The 18,767-nt window shown below is 42.4% G+C and overlaps 1 protein-coding gene across 1 annotated transcript in view; it reads left to right on the top strand.

Moving 5' to 3' along the window:
- EIF3H (eukaryotic translation initiation factor 3 subunit H) overlaps nucleotides 1-18,767 on the top strand; it is a 175,965-nt gene that overhangs the window by 119,578 nt on the left and 37,620 nt on the right. The window contains exon 3 of the mRNA XM_018560856.1: nucleotides 9,935-10,102. Coding sequence (XP_018416358.1) covers nucleotides 9,935-10,102 — 168 coding nt within the window. The remainder of the gene's footprint in view (nucleotides 1-9,934; nucleotides 10,103-18,767) is intronic.

The raw sequence follows: 18,767 nt of genomic DNA, 5'->3' as shown, positions 1-18,767 counted from the left end.
GTAGCCCCTGGCTATTAAATGCCACCGGCCATTACTTGAATTCGAGTCAATTTTTGGGTGAAGCTTTGCCTCGGTGCCATTTACTAGCACAAGTGGTTGGGCCACTGTTTACAAAAATGTAAGAGTTCCTCCATAATTTAGAATATTTACAATAGAATGCATTCTTTTTGGGGGAAAAATAAAAAAAAGGTGTTCACTGTGTCCCGAAGCCTAGGGAAAGATCTTTGTAGATCTATATAGAATTAGGAATACAATTACCCTACAATACAGGCAAACAATACTTCTGGTAAATAGTAAAAAGATGCATATAATTCTATACATCAAAACTTCAAAAATACATAAAAAAAAGAACCAGAGAGAATTGGGGCCAAATAAGAGATGACTTGGGGAGCTTAGCTTAGGGGGCAAATTGATTGCTTTCAAATATAGCAGAAAATCATTTAAGTTGTGGTGGAAACCAGAATGGACTTGAATGATTGTAGAACCCATCTTGTGCCTAAGATGCTAGTGATCTTGTCCTATATTATATGGTATTTTCTGAAAAATTTAAACTGTTGCTTTTAAAGGTTTATAGATTATAATCGTGGTAATGCTAAGAAACCATTTTTTTCCTCTCATAACTTCACTGCTCCAGCAGCTGCAAGTGCAATCGTTTGAGGTCATCGTTATCATCTAGAGATTGGTCAAGTTCCTTCCATATTTGTTTGATATATTTTTTCTTTTTCCCCTCCGCACCGGAGTTGTGTACAGATTTCCGATTTTCCCCTTGTTTTCACTGAATCTGCGCAGATGTATCTTAATGCCTGAAGCAGATGTGCCTCTTATCATTAAAAATGGATTAACCTCACTGCTGATAACTTTGCGTGGGATTGTTTCTGTCTCCTAAGTGTCTGTAAGCATTTCCTCCAGCAAAGCAAGAGGAAGAAGAAAAAAAAATGAAAAAAAGTGTTTGCGTAGAGAGAGGGTGGTTTTTCTCTTTTTTTTTTTTTTTTTCCTTCCCCCTTTCACTCCATAAAATGGTGACAGGCGCAGGAGACATGTGGAACAGGTTTCAGTGATAACGGTGACATCTTGTGCTACTTATGAAATGAGCGTCGTTCTTGTTAGACAATGTTTCTAATTAAAGTGTCAGCTCATATTTTAAGGGATGATTACCCTCTTTATGGATGAGAACATGCTGTATTGAATAACAATTGCCAATTCCCTCCTAATACGGCCAGGTGGGAACGAGTCCATTGACTCCAATGCAATTTATATTTTGGAGCGTTTTGTAGAGCGTTCTTAGAGCGTAGAACGCGCTACAAAACGTTCAGGTGTGAACGAGGACTTAATCTGCCTTTTAGCTGTCATGGACCGCCTTGGATTTCCTTAAAGACACACTACCATTTTTTTTTTAGAAATCCCTCCATGTTTCTCTAATGTTTGATATCCTTTAATTCCAACTTCAGGGTTTTGCACCACCCGTTGCCCTTATTTTTAATAACGCTTTGTTATAAATGTCTTTTCCCCATGAATCCTCCAGCTTGCTGTAGGTGTTTTTCTTTTTTCTAGCGATGGGTAGGTCCTGAATGCTGAAAAGAACAGCAGTCTTATTGATATACTGCCATCCTCTGAAGCATTCTCCTGTGAGTCCAAGGGCATCCTCTGAAGCATTCTCCTGTGAGCCCAGTGCAGCTTGATGATAAACACCCGGGGTGGGGGGGAATACTTAATGACCTGGGATCACAACAGTGGTGATGGATGTTGTTCAACCCAGAAGAGCAGTGAGTCTGTGAGGGACAGTGCCAAGAAAAATAAGTTTTATTTTAAGATCTCTTGGGCTACTTATATCTACTTGAAAACGGGAAACCTAGTGTAGTATTATTTCATGGCGTCTTCTAGCAAAGTTATCTACCTTAGGGTGTCTGCTATACAGACCAGTATATAGTTATATAAACCTGGGTGCGGTATGGGATTACTTTAACTTTGATCACTGTGAGTACTGAGCAGCACTTAAAGAAGTGGAGCCTCCATATGTATTGTAAGTTTTCTTTTTCTTTTCATTTTCTTTGACCAAGCCAAGGCCATGCTGTAGCAAACCCCATCAATTAATAGCTGCCGGCTTATTAAAAAGTAACGAATCGTGGCCTTTATTGGTGGGACACTGCGCCCGGTTGTATTTTCAGTGTGTTTGTCCACTGCTGTTCATGGATTTAAAACGGCTTTGGCACTTTGGTCATTAAAGAGAGCATATGACCACCTCCTGTGATGCTGGCTTATGCCTCAGGCCAATTGCCTGTCCAGATGGCAGAGTATGACTTAACCAACCATGTTTAAGTGAGAGCCTTTATCCTTGCCTCCCTACAAACCCAAAGCAAGTTTGCAGTGGTGAAGTTGCAACTTAGCTGGCTGTATACTCGCTCCAGGTCAGTAACCCATCATGGAGAAACTATAGTCTTGCTTTAGATAACATGTGCAAGGGGTGCTGTGGTTTAAATCTTACCAATGTGTTAATGCACATAATACAAAAATTTGGTTCTGTGTTTATAAATAGATATGCAGTCGAACTTGTTCATTACATACTCAGGTTTTTCCTCCACACTTTGCTACACATTAGGTGTACTTTACAGCTCACACACACAATGAAAGTCTTGGGAGTCTGATGACTCTCTAAACTCAGTGCATGTCCTCTGAAGCCAACATCATTCTAAGTAGAGGCACATTTTACAAATATAGTTGCTAGATGTTTAAAAGAGAAGTGTGTTCTTTAAGAAGCCCTGTATCTTACAATGCTCATTCTAAAGGCCATTTGCTCACGAAGATTATAATGGGGTCTTGAAATCCCTGTCCACAGTCCACCTGTCTACAGCTGCAGGAAGGTAGGGAGTGTGTCAAGATGACGCAATCACTGCTTCTAACCAATGCAGGGAACCTGCCCCTTTAGGGCCTGTTCACATGACGTCCGTTTTCTGTCCTGACCTGATCCGTACGCTCCTGCACTAAAAATGCATCCCAATGTAAAAAATGTGTTTTATGGGCTACAGTTCTCACGTGCTCAGTCCGTTCAGGTTACGACAGAAAAATACTGCATGTCACATTTTGTACGGTCCAGAAACGCAAAACGCGTCAAACGCACCCAACTGCAGCTAACATACTGACAGCCCCACTCCAGCAAAAAAAAAAATAATTTTTTTTTCTTAACTGGAACGCATCGAAAACGTGGCAAAAACACATAGCACCGCGTCTGCTGATCCGGACCTGAAACTCACGTGAACAGGCCCTTACAGCCTTATGCAGGATGATGTGATGACTTACCATTGCATTGCCTCCTTGTAGTGGTGGTAAGGATGCTGCTTATTTTCCTACTTTTTATGTTTTCGGAGTGTCCTTTTATAGCTACATATAGGTAGTGTTTAAGCCATCTGTATATTATGTTTCAAACTCTGTGTAACCTAAATTTAAAGGTCAACATGGAGGACTTTAGGCTTTACCGCAGCTTTAATTCATGTGCAAGGGGAGCAAAATATTATGGAGGGCGGGAGCTAAGCTGGCATTGCGTGCTGTCACATTTATAAATTCATATAATAAACAAGTAGAACACGGTGACTTTTGTGGTAGTATACATGCTAAATGTTTTATCGGAGTTTGGTTTCTGGTGTTTCTTTAAACTGAAAGGCAGGAAAATTGAGTGAATTGGCTGTTCGGTAATTGAACGATTATTGGCTTCAGTGTGTAGCGGCTGTATCTTCGTTCTCCGCTCGAGTTGAACTAGGCACATAGTTGGAACAAATTATGTTTCACTTATGCGAACGGACATCTTGATGATACGGATCTGAGATACTGCGCTCAATGCCTCTGGCCACTGCGAAACTAAAACGTGTGGGAAGATTGTATATAAACAAAAGCAGATGCCCATATGATTGGAGTTGACTTCTGCCAGACACAAACTTCCCTGTCTTGCCATGAAGCGAGGCTCCCTTTCCCAATATCACACACAACAATATCTCTATACATCTATATCGAAATCAGACAAGGTCTTTGTGTTTTTTTAATTTTCCCCCCTCCTTTCCATTTCATTTGCTCTGGTTTCCTGCTCCAGTGCTACAATCTGTTCATATTAGACAAAGCTGCTCATTCACAGCTTAGATGCGCTTTTGAGTGCCGCTTAAATACCTTGCTGTTTTCTGCTTGTACAGTGTGTTTACAAATTGCCAAAATACCGTGGTTATGCATACAGGGACAGTTCACATTTGCCATCTCAAAGAGATTTCGGCTCCCTGCCAACTAGGAGTTCAAAAAGAAAAAAAAAACCCACTTCTAAAAGCCCCAAATTCTCGTCTGGATCCGTGGTCATGTGACGTGCTGGATCCTTGGTCTTCTCTCGTCTCTGTGGGACATCTGGGTCCTTCCACCTCATAGGTGACGTGCACACTTAATATTAGCTGGTCAGCGGTGGGGTCTTCTCAGCATACAGTTGACTGCAGTGGCAAGATGACATCGCAGAGAGTCAATCGGTTGTTGGCAACAGGCTGCAGTGCTGGATTTACTGTTTGTCACTTATGGAAGAGTTGTTGGTATGGGAGACAGTGGCCTTGGGTGAGCATATTAGAGGCTAGAAAAGGTAGTTTATTTAATAACTGGTGAATAGTAGGTAGAGGGTGGAATTGGAGAAGGGAGAGCTTTGCTAGATATGGACTTTTATGATTTTTTTTTTACCAAATAATGTAAATGAAAGATAATCTAAAACCAAAAATGACCTGGCAAAATATTTGTATTTATTTAAGGCTCTTTGCTAATCCATACACCCCTTCAATGCTGCATAGCCCGGTCCGTAACCCCACCATTCACTATACAAAACGGTATCTCACTTCGGATGGTCCTCCCATGTGCTCTTTCATCATCCTACATATCCATTAGGGCTTACAGCATCCTTTTGATGAGGAATTAACAAAACCTAATTGAACTCTCTGAAGGTCCAGTAGGACTTTGTGTTTCCAGGTTATAGCAGTCAGATTCCAGCTTTTTTTTTTGCAGGGGCCTGAAGTCCATGGCTTCTATTAGCTGTACTCCTAATTTAAAGTCCAACTCCACAAAAGGTGTATATCATTTATTTGCTGCACAATAAAGTTGAGTCGCCTTCTCCATGCATCCTTTTGGGAGTATCAATCATTCCGGCTAGTAATGGTCAGGACAGTTGGACGTATGATGAATCCCTACATTTTTGCAGTGTTGCCACCGGAGTACCAAAAAGATAAAAGCAGTGTGATGTCATTTTATTTAGTACTTGAATTGTCTCACTGAGATGTATGCTGACCCACCAGGGGCTATTCATGGGCCACCATTGTCTGTGGTGTTCTGCCACACCTGTTCCAGGGGTGCAGTCGAGAACTAGGAAGATTTTGTAAAAAGGATATGTGGAATCAGGCAGGCCAGGTATAGCAAAGATCTCCCAGGAACTCCATTTTTGCCAAGTGGAATATATGACAAACTCTGAGTGTGGGAGGATGGTTATTTATAACACGGTGATCTTAAATTGTTTGTGGCAAGCTTAAGTAGATCCCTGTCCAATAGCTAAACACACATTCAAAATACTTGTGTTTGCCGTCTTACCTGCCAAAGGGTTTGTAATTCTGTACAGCCAATCTTATGATTTCCACACTGCACATCCAGGCAGTTCATGCTCTTATTTCCTGACTCGGCAGTCTTGCAACCTAGTTTAGCAATATTGATCCTGTATTACCTCCCCACATTCAACCTGCTTAGTGAATCGACATCAGTTATCTGTGTCCAGTGAGTATGGAGCAGACCCAGAGATTAGTAAAACTAATTCTGTAAGTTGCATTACTGATGTTCCTAACCTTCCAGTGTGTGTAAATATTGAAAATGGCTGGCCAAAATTGGGCCCCCATTAGCACTTGTACATGGACCTGATTGCACGAGTCTCACAAATTCCTGAGACCCATGCGATCTGCTGCGGACCGAAGGTTGCTTTACAATACAATGACAGCTGCCACTGCCTGCAGCTGTTCGGCCTGTTTGCATGTAATTACAGGGGCTGCAATTACCTGCGGACAATCATGGCCAGACGCAAACAATCTGCATCCTAGTGCGTTCATCCCCAGGTATACGCCCCCTGTGCTATTACATGCTAACAGCTATGGGTGGTGGCAGTTGTTATAGAATTGTACAGCACCTCCCACTCGCAGCAGAGCGCAGTGAAGAATTTGCAGGTGTGAATGGACCCTTACAAATCATTTGGTGTGGGAACAGGAAACCTATTCCTATATGTATTAGAACTGTGCATTTAGTTGAGTGCCTTGAGTACTCTCCGCAAGGGGGTTGTCTGATATCAATTATTTGGAACTGATCCAGATTATGGGCTACCAAGCGATATCTGTTTACATGCAGCTGCCAGTATGAATGTAAACAGCAGGCAGTTACCTGATATCGGCCGACCCCTACTGAGACGACCCCTCCTTTAATTTGCTGGCGGCAGGATCCTGGAGCCGTCAGCTGAATGTAAGCAGCGCAATAGCCAGCCAGCTATTGGTGATTTCAATTTGTAATAGCAGGCTGGCTATTAAATCTGCCTGGTGTCAATCAGCAGACCTGAAGAAAGTTCTTCTTCAGGTCTGGTGATCGATCTGCAGTGGCTGGGAGTGATAGCCAGTCTGCTATTGGCTATTTCAAATTGCAATAGCAGGCTGGCTATTGCACCCACCCACTGCCTGCTGTCAATCAGCAGGAGAAAAGTTCTTCTTCAGGTCTGCTCCTCTGCTGATAGGCAGTGGGCGGGTGCAATAGCTAGCCTGCTATTGGCTATTGCAATTTAAAATAGCAAGGGAAGCAATGGCCAGCCTGCTATTGGCTATCTGACAGCGGCCACTGTCAGAACCCGAACAGAGCTGGCAGCTCTGATGCTGCCGGCTCTGTTGCAACATTATTTTCTGAGCGGCTCCTTTGATCAGTTGTTTGAGGGATGCCGGCCAGACAGCGTGTTTATTATCGGTACATTTAGCCGATACTGATAATGAAAAAATCTGGGAATATCGGTTCTGATTATCGGTAGATCCCTAGGAATATCTAATGCGTCCTCTCAAAAGATGTCCCAGAAGATGTCCTTGTTTCCTAAAACCCCGGGCAGTCTTACAAAGCTATCCTCTTTAGGTATTTGTTTGCAGTGCCAATATAAATGAGAATCTAGTATAATCATATGCTTGGTTAATGCTGCCAGAGAAGGGTAGAACAGTGAATAATTATTTTTGCAGTGAACAAGATGGCGGCTTCTCTGTGTGTGCGGATGATAGATCTGTTTCAGTAGCACAGAATGTATTTTGTGCCACACTCTCATATGCAGCCTACAATATGAAAAGACATCAAGCAATATTTTCCTTTTCCTTCCCTCTTAACCATCTTCGCTGTTTCTGATTTCTTTTCCATCACCTTTGAAAATTTTAGCCTGGAAGGCCTTACTCTGATTCACAAGCCGCCGTACACAATATATTATACTTTCATTATGGACTTATTCCCAATTGAGTATTGAGTTCTTCATTGATTCTCTGCTCTGCTGTAAATGGAAGCAAGCCAGGGGAGGTTATTCAGTCTAAAGGAGGAGGCATTCTGAGATAAGCACCTAGTTGATACTAGAAATCAGTTGCAAATCTTGCTTTGTTGGCACCCTAGGGCGCAGTGGGTTTAAAGCAACATCAGACAAAACACAAAATCTGTTAATAATATTGTGTGAATTGGCTGTTTACTCTGTAGTTTGTCTGTAGTCCATAGCATCTAGATGGTCCCTTTCATTCTAAATTTGCACCGAAGATGAAAACTGCTTACAAATGGCAGTGCTAGGCGGCTTTGTTGTTCTCATGGGTTGGATTTTTTTAGTGATTTCGGATCATACAGCAAACACACAATTAACTATAAAATGAAACACAGAAACATAACTGGGAAACCACATTTATCACAATGCAGTAGGTGATTATGGTCAAATTAGTGCCCATGTAACAACACGGTTGAATACTCCGCGTTGTGCTTAATATCTGTATCGTTAGACCTAGAAGAAGGTAGTAGACCTCTAAAAGCTTGTCCTGAAAAAATAGCTGTTAGTGCAGATAAAGTATTGCGTACAGTCCTCAATGTAGTTCCTGCATTGTGACAACAATCTTAGCTAGCCGTATTTGTTATGGACACACAGCTCTCTTGCTGTAGCTCACATATTCTTTGCAAAGTTGCGTGTTCTTGGTAACTAACATGGCTGAAACCTTCACTTGTTTTCCACAGTATTAATACAAAAACATTATAAGAAACTATGGGGTAACCTTGTTATCCCATAGTTCTCCTTAGGGGTCACAAAAGGACATATGCTAACCTCCTCCCGTGACCCAAAGCTCAGTATATAGCGGACTTTGCTCGCTATATACTGAGTGCCGCAGCTGGGACGGAACCAGACAATACTGTTGAGATCCACCCCGCTAGCTGATTGACAGCGGGCTCTACCTATCAAGAGGCATTGCCAGCTGTGCCTGCCTACTCCCCCTTCTGTTGCTCCAGCCAGCACTTGAGGATCGGGGAGGAGTGGTGACTGGTAGCCACTGCTCTCTGCAGGGAGATGATCGGGAAGTGAGCGAGCGACAGTATGTGTTCGGTCACTTGCCTCTCTATAGAGCCGATGTGTGACAGTTTTAATGTCGCACCTCGGCTCTAACTATGAGGATGAGTGTAAATCACCTCATAGTTCTCTTACAGTTGTAGAATGGTATTTTCTCAAATTGTGGCCCATATTCCAGGATACTCCTTGCTATTTCATTAATTGTTATGGAGGATATGCTGTTCATGGCAGAGAGCGGTTGGACAGTTTGCTCTCTGCCAGCACTGCTTGGACCTATGTATGGTGGTGCCGCATTACTTTCCTTTTGCACGTTGCATCACGGTCAACAACTAAGACACTGGTATATTCCTGATAAAAGGGTTATTTACAAAAAGGGGAAGAGTTTGGAGATGTGAACAATCTAGGACAACATTTCTCCAAATCAGCTATGTTGGCCTGGATTGTTCACTTCTCCTGCCTTCTGCAAACTATTCACCCTCAGGTGAATAACCCTGCAAGTGTCCATAGCAGTGCACTCCAAATACAATTTTTCTGAAGTTTAATTGGGGGAAAAGTACTCTGGAAGAAAGGAACTAAGTTTTATCGAAGTGGTTGGAGGGTGAGCTGTGTTCTGATGTAGCTAAAGTGAAGCAAAAATAGACCAAAGAAGTAGCAATAAAAATAGCAAAATGAAGACTTAAAGCCTTATACATACGATACTAATGTATATAATGTCTGATGATACAGAGCCAAAGTATATAGAGGCGTCATGGAAAAGTGACTAGGGTATCAGGACTTCATATCATAGTAAGCATGTTTACAGCATTAGAAGTACCAATAGGTGGTCTACATGCCCTAGAGCAGGGGTAGCCAAACTCTGGCCCTCCAGCTGTGGTGAAACTACAAATCCCATGATGCATCTCTCTCCGGGAGTCATGTCTGTGGCTGGGAGAATCTTGCAATGTCTCATGGGATTTTTTTTGTAGTTCCACCACAGCTGGAGGGGCGGAGTTTGGCTACACCTGGTCTAGAGCTTTGAGAAACACTTCTGTAGGAAACCTTGTGTTTATCTGAATGATTAACCTGTAAATAGAGGTGAAAGTTAACACTTTGCTTTACTACAGACAGCACAAAATGTCTCCTCCCCATAAGATTATTGTAGGCCTTATTAGAGGATGTCCTACATGCTACTGATATTCTTAGCAATGGGAACCTATCATTTCACTTCTGGAGGTCTTAAGAGATAATATACATCCACAGAAGTTAGTTTTTTGTTTATGCGCAGACTGTAATTGTAAACCTTTTGGTTTTAGTAGTTTTTGCGACTGTTATAACTTACCTTTTTTTTCCCCCCTCTCTATTTAGTCCAGTATCAGATGGAGATGATGCGCAGCCTCCGTCACGTCAACATTGACCACCTCCACGTTGGCTGGTACCAGTCCACCTACTACGGCACCTTCGTCAGCCGTGCCCTCCTAGATTCCCAGTTCAGCTACCAGCATGCCATAGAGGAATCTGTGGTCCTCATTTACGGTAAGGAATCATTTTTTTTTTCCTTTTCCTCCCACGTATTGATATTCTGATTTTCCGTGATCTTTACTGTATTTGCCGTGTGGCCCGCGCTCTTTATTTTCCCTAATCGGGGTGGGGGCAGGGGGTTAAATGTCTGAAGGTAGCCTGGCAGTCCCTTTTAAGTAAATACCAACTGTACGTCTGCAGCAGGCCGAGCAGCAGCAAAGTCTAGACAGAGTTTCCTTCTCTCTGTTTATTTTTCTTGCTATCAGAGACCTGATGTGTACGCTCTGGAATGCTGGAGAGTGGCCGCTTCATTTTTATTCATCCGTCTTCTCTCCCTTGGTGAAGGCTGGTGGAACTAGACCAGATGTCTGACAAACCTCGATTACTAGAATGTCTGGCTCTGTGATACGTGACTGACCAATCATAACGCCATTTGCCAAGTCCCCCCTTCCTTCCTCCAATCTCTCTCTTTCTCTCTTAATACCTCTGACAGGGGCTCACAAATACTGCTCTGTTTCTTTCGAACAAACATTTTTTTTTTTTACTCTTTTTTTTTTTCTGCTGGTTTAATGGTGTTTCCTCAAGCTCTCCAGACCAGATGTTCTGCTCTGTATCAGAACCATAGGCAATTTAACAGCTTTATGGTTCCCCTGTCCCCCCCCACACTTTTCTCTAAACGCTCCCTTTGCCATATCTGTTGGTCCTGCCTATAATTTCCAGCTGAGCATCGAATGCTAGGTCCCATGTATCTGTCAGAAAAAGTACTAATGAACTCGATCAATCTTGCTTGCTGCCCTCAAATTATTTCAGTATGTTAACAATTGGATTACGGTAAAGAACAAGTTGTTAGTGTACTTAGATTGGCTGGAAAGATGACATCACAGCCTGATGAATTTTCCACTTGTTTCTGTGTCTTCTGTCTCGTTATTTGTCACCTTTCTGCTTGAACAGTTATGTTCTGCGAGGAAGAGGGCAGAACTGAAAAGCGAGACAAGTCTTCTATTAACTGTACAAAAAAATGAAATTTCTATTACGTGATTATATTGCATTTTATGGCAGCGTTCAAGAAAATGCAGTTCACGAAATGGTTTCGTTAAAAGCTTTTGTTAGCTTTTTTTTTATGCTATAAGAGGGGCGTCCAAATTTTTTAGCAGCCCTTATTTGTCCAGTCAAACATGACATAAAAGCGGAAGTCAAAACAAAAAGAATATTTCACTAGATATTTTTTTTAATATGAATATATTTTCTTTCTGATTTGCAGCGCTCCATCACTATAAAAAAAAGATTAAGTTCAGTAATCACAATGCAGCAATGTAGGCCTGCAACCGAATAATCGATGATGTGAATAGTTATCAACTATTCTCATTATCGATTAGTTGGTTGGTGCTATTGCGCCAGCCCAATACCTGCAGCAGCTGTCATTCCCTGGCTGAAGCTATTCAAGCGCCATATACTTACAAATACAATTATTAAATACAATCTACTAGATTGTAAGCTCTCACGAGCGCTATGTAAATCCTGTATAATAATAATAAAGAATTTAAAAAGGTGGAAAAAGTCATTTTTGGTTTTGCCCCGTTAAATTAATTTCAATGAGACTCCAAATGCGCCTCCCACCCATAGTGTGATCGCCTGCACTGGAACACAAGGTACCTCAATGTTGTGCAGTTGACAAAAATTGTTTATGCACTTTTATTCTGAAGTAAACTTTGTAACACTCCCATGTGCATATTTTAAATCAAGGATGATATTTATATTTTTTATTTGATTAATCGAAAACCTAATCGGCCAACTAATCGCATGTGAAAATAATCATTAGTTGCAGCCCTAAATATAATAAAGCAAAAAATAGTGCAAACAGTGTAAAACAGCACAAAAAAAGTGCAAAACTAAACTATACAGTCAATGCTAATAAAATTATATTAAAACAATGACTTGCACTTGAAGAGAAAATAAAATAAATATATATAGATATCTATAGATCTATAATTATTTATAGATCAGTGTTAGAGATGAGCTTGATGCAAATGGTCTTATCAATGTGTGTATAGTATTTAATTCTAAATAACCCGGTGGAAGCCATGATGTATGCAGCACTACACAATAGTTATACTTTACTGCTTACTCTTGCAATCCATGCATAATTCGGCTGACTTGTTGAAAACCATGCACTCCCTGTGTGGCTGATATCTCCAGTTAGTTGCTCAGCAGTTTGTAGTTTATCCAATAGAGGCACGGTGTAATAAATCTGTCCAAATATTTACATGAAAGTGTATCTAAACCCGAGTGCACAAATGTAATACCTTGCAGCTTAGCAGTCCTTAGTAGTGGTTGCATTAGATTTATTCAGGCGTAGTAGATTTTCTGCAAGTACAAAAAAAAAATACTTGTTGATCAAGCTAGAAATCCTAACTTCCTGCTTACTGAACTGAAATCTCAATGATATTAGCTTTTCTAAAGCCCTCGAGGCGAGCTCTTCCAGGGTGATGCCTTATCTCTAAAAGGATTTTAGATGACTGTTCCTGTATATATTAGTGACCCTGTCACGGGAGAAGTACGGAGGCTGCCATTGCAGTCGTCCATAAAAGCCAGTTTGGATGTCTTGCGTTAATACCGTCACAGACTCCAGAAGATGCATGTTGTACATGAGTGTCAAAGTGTCAGATTTTCTTATTTCTTATACTTGTTCCAGGTCGGTGACTCAGGAAACACTTCAGCCATTGCATCAGAATGACAGGCAGGCAACTAATATGTTTAAAGTGGAATGTTCCGTAATGGCAGCCTTCATGATTGACGACAGGTTTTCTTTATCTCTAGTAATAATGAATGTTTTTCCCCATAGTTCTCCTTAGGGTAACGGGAGGACACAAACTAGCGTCCTCCCGTTACCCTAAGCTGTCACTCACGCCCAGCGGCGTGAGTGACAGCTGGCTCTGCCTATCTAGAGGCAGAGCCAGCTGTACCCGCCCCCCTCCCCCGTCCGTTCCGCCATTCAGCGCTGGCGGAGCGGGGAGAGGAGAATCCAGCCCCTCCCCCTGTCAAGGCAGAGAGCCGTGACAGGATCGAGAGGTGAGCGAACCCGGTATGTGTTCGCTCACCTCCGGTTCTACTGAGCCGACCTGTGACAGTCTCATTGTCACAGGTCGGCTAGAACTATGAGGTGAGTGGAAATCACTCATCTCATAGTTCTCCTTTAAAGCAACTTGAATCTATAGTTAGTATAGGCCCTCCTTGCTATCTTGTCTTGAATGTATTGTGATTGTAATGTCTTATTTTGTAAAGCGCTGCACAATCTGTTCACGCTATATAAATCCGGTATAATATAAATATAAAGGTTGAATTTCTTGTATAAAATTTGACCTAAACTCCAATTTCAAACAAAACGCCTTTCTCCTCTTGCTGGTTCTCTGACATCACAGGTCTTTTCCCTTCGCTTCCGATAGTGGGCAGTGGGTGATCTTTACTCCTGCATTGAACACACCACTCACAGGAGTACTGTGAGCCAAGGCCTGCATGAGGATGCTTCCAGAAGGTGCGTTCATAACAGTCTGGGCTCACAGCAAGGAGTTGAGTAACGCTGGCCATTGGACAAGAAAAGGAGCTACGTCCGTTGTAGTGGACCCCCGTAAGTTCTGCTTTAAGCATAACTGCTTTCCACTATTCTCCCTTCCTAGGAATTATCCCCCCTGCCTTGCAGGCGCTGTGAAAACTCATATGAGCCACCTGAGGAGAACGTTAACTCTGATTCAGCCATTTACAGGGTTATTCACAAAAGGGTGAAGAGTTTGGAGAAGGCAGGAGAAGTGCACTGCACAATCTAGGACAACATAGCTGAACTGGAAAGTGAGCTGAATTGGAGAATTTTCCCAAATCAGGTATGTTGTCCTAGATCAGTGAGGGCTAACCTTGGCACTCCAGCTGTGCCAAAACTACAAATCCCAACACGCATCTGCCTCTGGGAGTTATGCCCGTGGCTGTCAGAGCCATGCAATGCCTCATGGGACTTGTAGTTCCAAAACAGCTGGAGTGCCAAGGTTCGCCACCACTGTCCTAGATTGTTCACTTCTCCTGCCGTCTCCAAACTCTTCTCCCTTTAGTGAATAACCCTGTTATTGATGTTCCTGGCCTCAGATCTCCCTTTTAACAGAAATTGAGTCCCCCAGCTCTGTGCAGTTGTATCCCGGTTGCTTCAGCTAGAGGGAGCTGATGGGCAATGATTGTGGGATTTTTCAGCAGCTTAGATTAGAGCACTGCTGGGGTTCAATATAGGCCAGATTAATAAAGCTGAATGAGTCATGTTTCTATAGCCATGAAAGGATGGTGGGCATGATCCTCTCATCCTCTCATTTGCCCACTCTTTCCCTCTTAATTATGTATGATCAGATCATCAGTGGTATTTTCCACCCGCAATCAGTTAGCTTCTGATATCTGCTACTGTTCATAGATGAACCCGTTGACTGTAACAAACCAAGCCAAAGCTTTTCATGGGAGAAAAATGGGAGCTACCATTATTGATGTACTTCTGAGAGTTCTAGCTGCTAGAGTTATGCAGATCAGAAGTTCTGATCTCATTTGCATTTTGGATCAGTGTCTCAGAATGTATTGATGTTAGGAACAACATCTTTAAGCTGCTTTCTAAAAGCTTGTGTAGTCCCATCATGGGAGTAGCTACTCCCATGATGAGACTACAATCTCGCATGTAGTTTACTAATTTGTATTGAGTTTGTAGTTCATCACAGGAGTGAGCTTGGAGTGGTGGCTACTTTACAACACACACACACAAAGGGATCATCTTCTGGAGGGGGGCTACTTGTGTTCGCCATGATCCCTTTGTGTGTGTGTGTTGTAAAGTAGCCACCACTCCAAGCTCACTCCTGTGATGAACTACAAACTCAATACAAATTAGTAAACTACATGCGAGATTGTAGTCTCATATATATTTTTACATTTCTGTTTTTTATCAACACAAGTCTAATTACTAATTAGAACAGAGTGACCAGATTTACGTGTGCTCATGTGGGGTGGTCAAATAAATAAGCCCGGTTGGTGGGGGCCTAATGACAAATGAGTAAGCCTCAGTTTTAAATGGGACTAAGATCCTAGTTGCTAATGGCAACAGGGTTTTCCCCCTCTTCTAGTCTGTTTCATAAACCTCTAGTCACTTTAATAGACCGTGCAACCGGAATACCTAATGTAGCTCGTCATTGCGTGCAGGTGCCGGCTTCGCAGTCATGAAATACATTTTATTTATCCCTACTTATGCAGGGTCATCACCCCTAAGCGATCGGGCTATTTCACAAAGCACCGCACGCCGTAAATATCCCGCCGCAAAGCAAGAGTGCAGCTTGTAAAAGCAAACTGTCCGGTACATATAAATGCAGCGCCTGTCTGCTCCCTCACCCCTGACCAGCTATCTGTGCCTGCGGACATGGGACACACGTTGTTTGTTCGGAGGGATCTGTATCTGTGTGAACTAGAAGAACAGCTCAGTGGCCATTGTATTGCTGATTTGAGATGCACCGGAGGCACGCTGTATGCTGGCGAACTTTGTAGTCTGCATGCTAATAAGCCAAGCATTGAAATTGTACTCATTTTTCAGCACGCCCTCTCTCTCCCCCTCTACTCATCGCCGGTGGAAACTGCAGACACCAGAAAATAGATCAACTAATTGCTTTTCTTTTTTTTTTCACCTTGTTTTATTTTTTTATTGCACGGATACAATTTTGTGCACCTCTGATTAATGTCTTAAATGTAGTACACGATTGTGCTGTTATTAGATGTGTCGCTGACTGGTTAAGTAGAAAATCTTTCCTGATGTTGCAGTAGTATTAAGCCGCTCTACTGTCAGAACGGCTTGACACATGGGTGATTCCACATCCAGTCGCAACTTATTTGTAGATATTGGAAAGGAGACTTCCAGCTCTACCATGCTGTTTTTAAACAAAATACCCAAGCAGCTACTTTGTAATGTAAATGTTGTAAAACTAATGTAAAATAAGTAGAGGTGCACCGAAATGGAAATTTTAAAAACGAAACCGAAATAAAAAAAAGTCAGGCCGAAACCGATACCAAAAATGTATTTTATTTTTTATAAACTTTTTTTAATTTTTTTATTCATTTTTTATTAAATATTTTTATCTTTTACTTTACTTTTAAGGGCTTCTATTACTATTAGGGGTCTAAACAGACCCCTGATATTTCCCTTTTAAAATAGACAAAGAGATTGAGAACACAGACTCCTCAATCTCTTTTTCTGTGTCCCCTGTTATCAATGAACAGGAATCCTGTTCATTGATAACATGAGAACATGGTTTGTTTACTATACCTACAACTATGAATGAATGGGGGTGATGTAGATCACTCCCATTCATTCATAATTGAGGATATAGTTAACATACCATGTCCTCAATTATGTGCACACACTGAGCGATCACTGAGTGTGTGTACCTTGCTTTTCTCTCTGACACGCTGTCACAGGAGGCTGATCGAGCGGTGTAGAGAGGAAAGCCCAGCCTCCTGTGACAGCGCTGTCTCCGCCCCCACACCGCTCTGCCGGACTGTGATAGGCGGCAGAGCGGTGTGGGAGGAGACGCCGGCCGCTCACAGCGCTCTCCACCGCAGCGCTCGGCCGGCTGTCACTTTCTTTTCTCCCCGCTGGAACAGTGCCCAGCGGGGAGAAAAGAAACCAGGGATGCGCCGATGTATCGGCCGAAGAATGGCTCTTTCGGCATTATGCCAAAAGTGCCATTTTTGGCCAATATGTTTCGGCGCCGATATATCGGTGCATCCCTAAAAATAAGTTTAATATTTTATTTATTATGGTCAGGACTAGAAAAAGAATTGACAGATAAATAGGGAATATTACATATGCATATTATGTCATCTTATTGCCAGCCAGCTAACAGTTTCATGTGTTCCCTATATCTACTTATGAAAAGCCTCTTGTTACAAAGCTCAGTAGCTCAAACCGAATCAAGTGAGTCAGAGCAATGACTCTTCCGCTTCTCTCTCCCCTCGTTATTCTGTTTCTGAGCGAGGTTTTACAGAGAGAGAGAGCATTGTATGAAAGGAGACGACCACCACTGTGCGCGCTGTCTGTACCTGTAAAAGAAAACACGTGAACACTCTTCTCTTCCATGCCAACACTGGAGCTGAATCCCCCTCTGAAGTCTGCCGAGACTGACACAGATGTGTTACCTTTTGTGTCCCGCGCAGCGCTCCATGGATTCTTCGCAGCTTCCATGACACTGAGTCCTGTAGTAATGCAGAGGTCGATGGGAAGAGTCACACTGCTCCTGGTGGGAGAAAACTCAGACATGGCTGACAACACAGCTTGCGATTTCAGTAGGGTTGCAGCCATTAATTTCATAATCGATTAGTTGCCGATTTTTAAATTTTTATTCTCTCTCACGCTCTCTCTCTCTCTCGCGCTCTCTCTCATCCAATCTGCTGCAGACTTCCTCTTTTGAGCTGACAACACAATGCCTTTGCTGAACTGAAATCCCAAGCACTGCCTAGTTTTCTCCTGCTGGATGACAGAACTACCGCCCCTTATGTTATGGACATGAGAAGGGGAGGTGTTCTGTATTTCCTTGATTGGAAAGGTATGAACATCGGGGACGGATAAGTAAATTTTCTTACATTTTGTGAGAAAGTGAACTCGCCCCTTTAACTAAATGAAGCTGTAAAGTAGAGCTGCAGCTAACGATTATTTTCAAAATCGATTAGTTAGCCGATTATTAAGTTCGATTAATTGGATAAAAAAATAAAATACATTTTTAATCTAGTTTATCTAGTTTGTATTGAGATTGTAGTCCATCACAGGAGCAAGCTTGGAGCAGTGGAAGTAAAAAAGAAAAAAAAGTGTGGTGTACAATATAGTGAAATGAAAAGTGTAAGATTATATAGCAATGAATGCAGAATACCAGCAGCTATAGAGGAATACAATAAATCCCAGCAATAGTACATTATAGCTGGCGGTATTCTGCATTGCGATGTATAATGTACTATTGCTGGGTTTTGTAGTCCTCTATAGCTGGTGGTATTTGGCATCGCACCACTGTATAATGTACTATTGCTGAGATTTGTTGTACTCTATAGCTGGTGGTATTCCGCATTGCTGGTGGTATTCCTTGATTTGTAGTCCTCTATACAGTGCAACGCAGAATACCACCGCCTATATAGGAGTACAACAAATCCCAGCAATACATTATACATGCAGTGTATAATGTATTCCTGTTTGTATTCCTCTATAGCTGATGGTACATTGCTCTGTATAATATACAGCACAATGTACCATCAGCTATAGAGGAATACATATCCCAGCAATACATTATAGAGCACCATGTGTGGGTGGGAGTGCAGGCTTACCTGAGCAGTCTTCCAGCAACTTGTTTCTGAGATCGGGCCTGTCTATCGGCGGCTGTCATTCCCACCACACCTGCTCCTCCTTACTTCTTCTCCCCGCGTCCCTGTGCCGATCGTGGATTTGGACGGGCGGTGAGCGTGAGGCGCGGAGGAGGTGCGGGAGCGTGGATGCGGGCAGGTCTGGCAGCAGCGAGCGTGAGGTGGGTAGGAGGTGTGGCGCGCAGCGTGTGTTGAGCCGTGAACAGGGCCAACTAATCAGAAGCCGATTAATCGATTATTGAAAAAGTTGACAACTTTTTCAATAATCGATTAT

The sequence above is a fragment of the Nanorana parkeri genome, unplaced genomic scaffold, assembly GCF_000935625.1.
Source record: "Nanorana parkeri isolate BGI_ZX_2015 unplaced genomic scaffold, ASM93562v1 scaffold482, whole genome shotgun sequence".
NCBI lineage: Eukaryota > Metazoa > Chordata > Amphibia > Anura > Dicroglossidae > Nanorana > Nanorana parkeri.
Note: the sequence above shows the minus strand (reverse complement) of the source record. Positions and strands in the feature narration are given on the sequence as shown.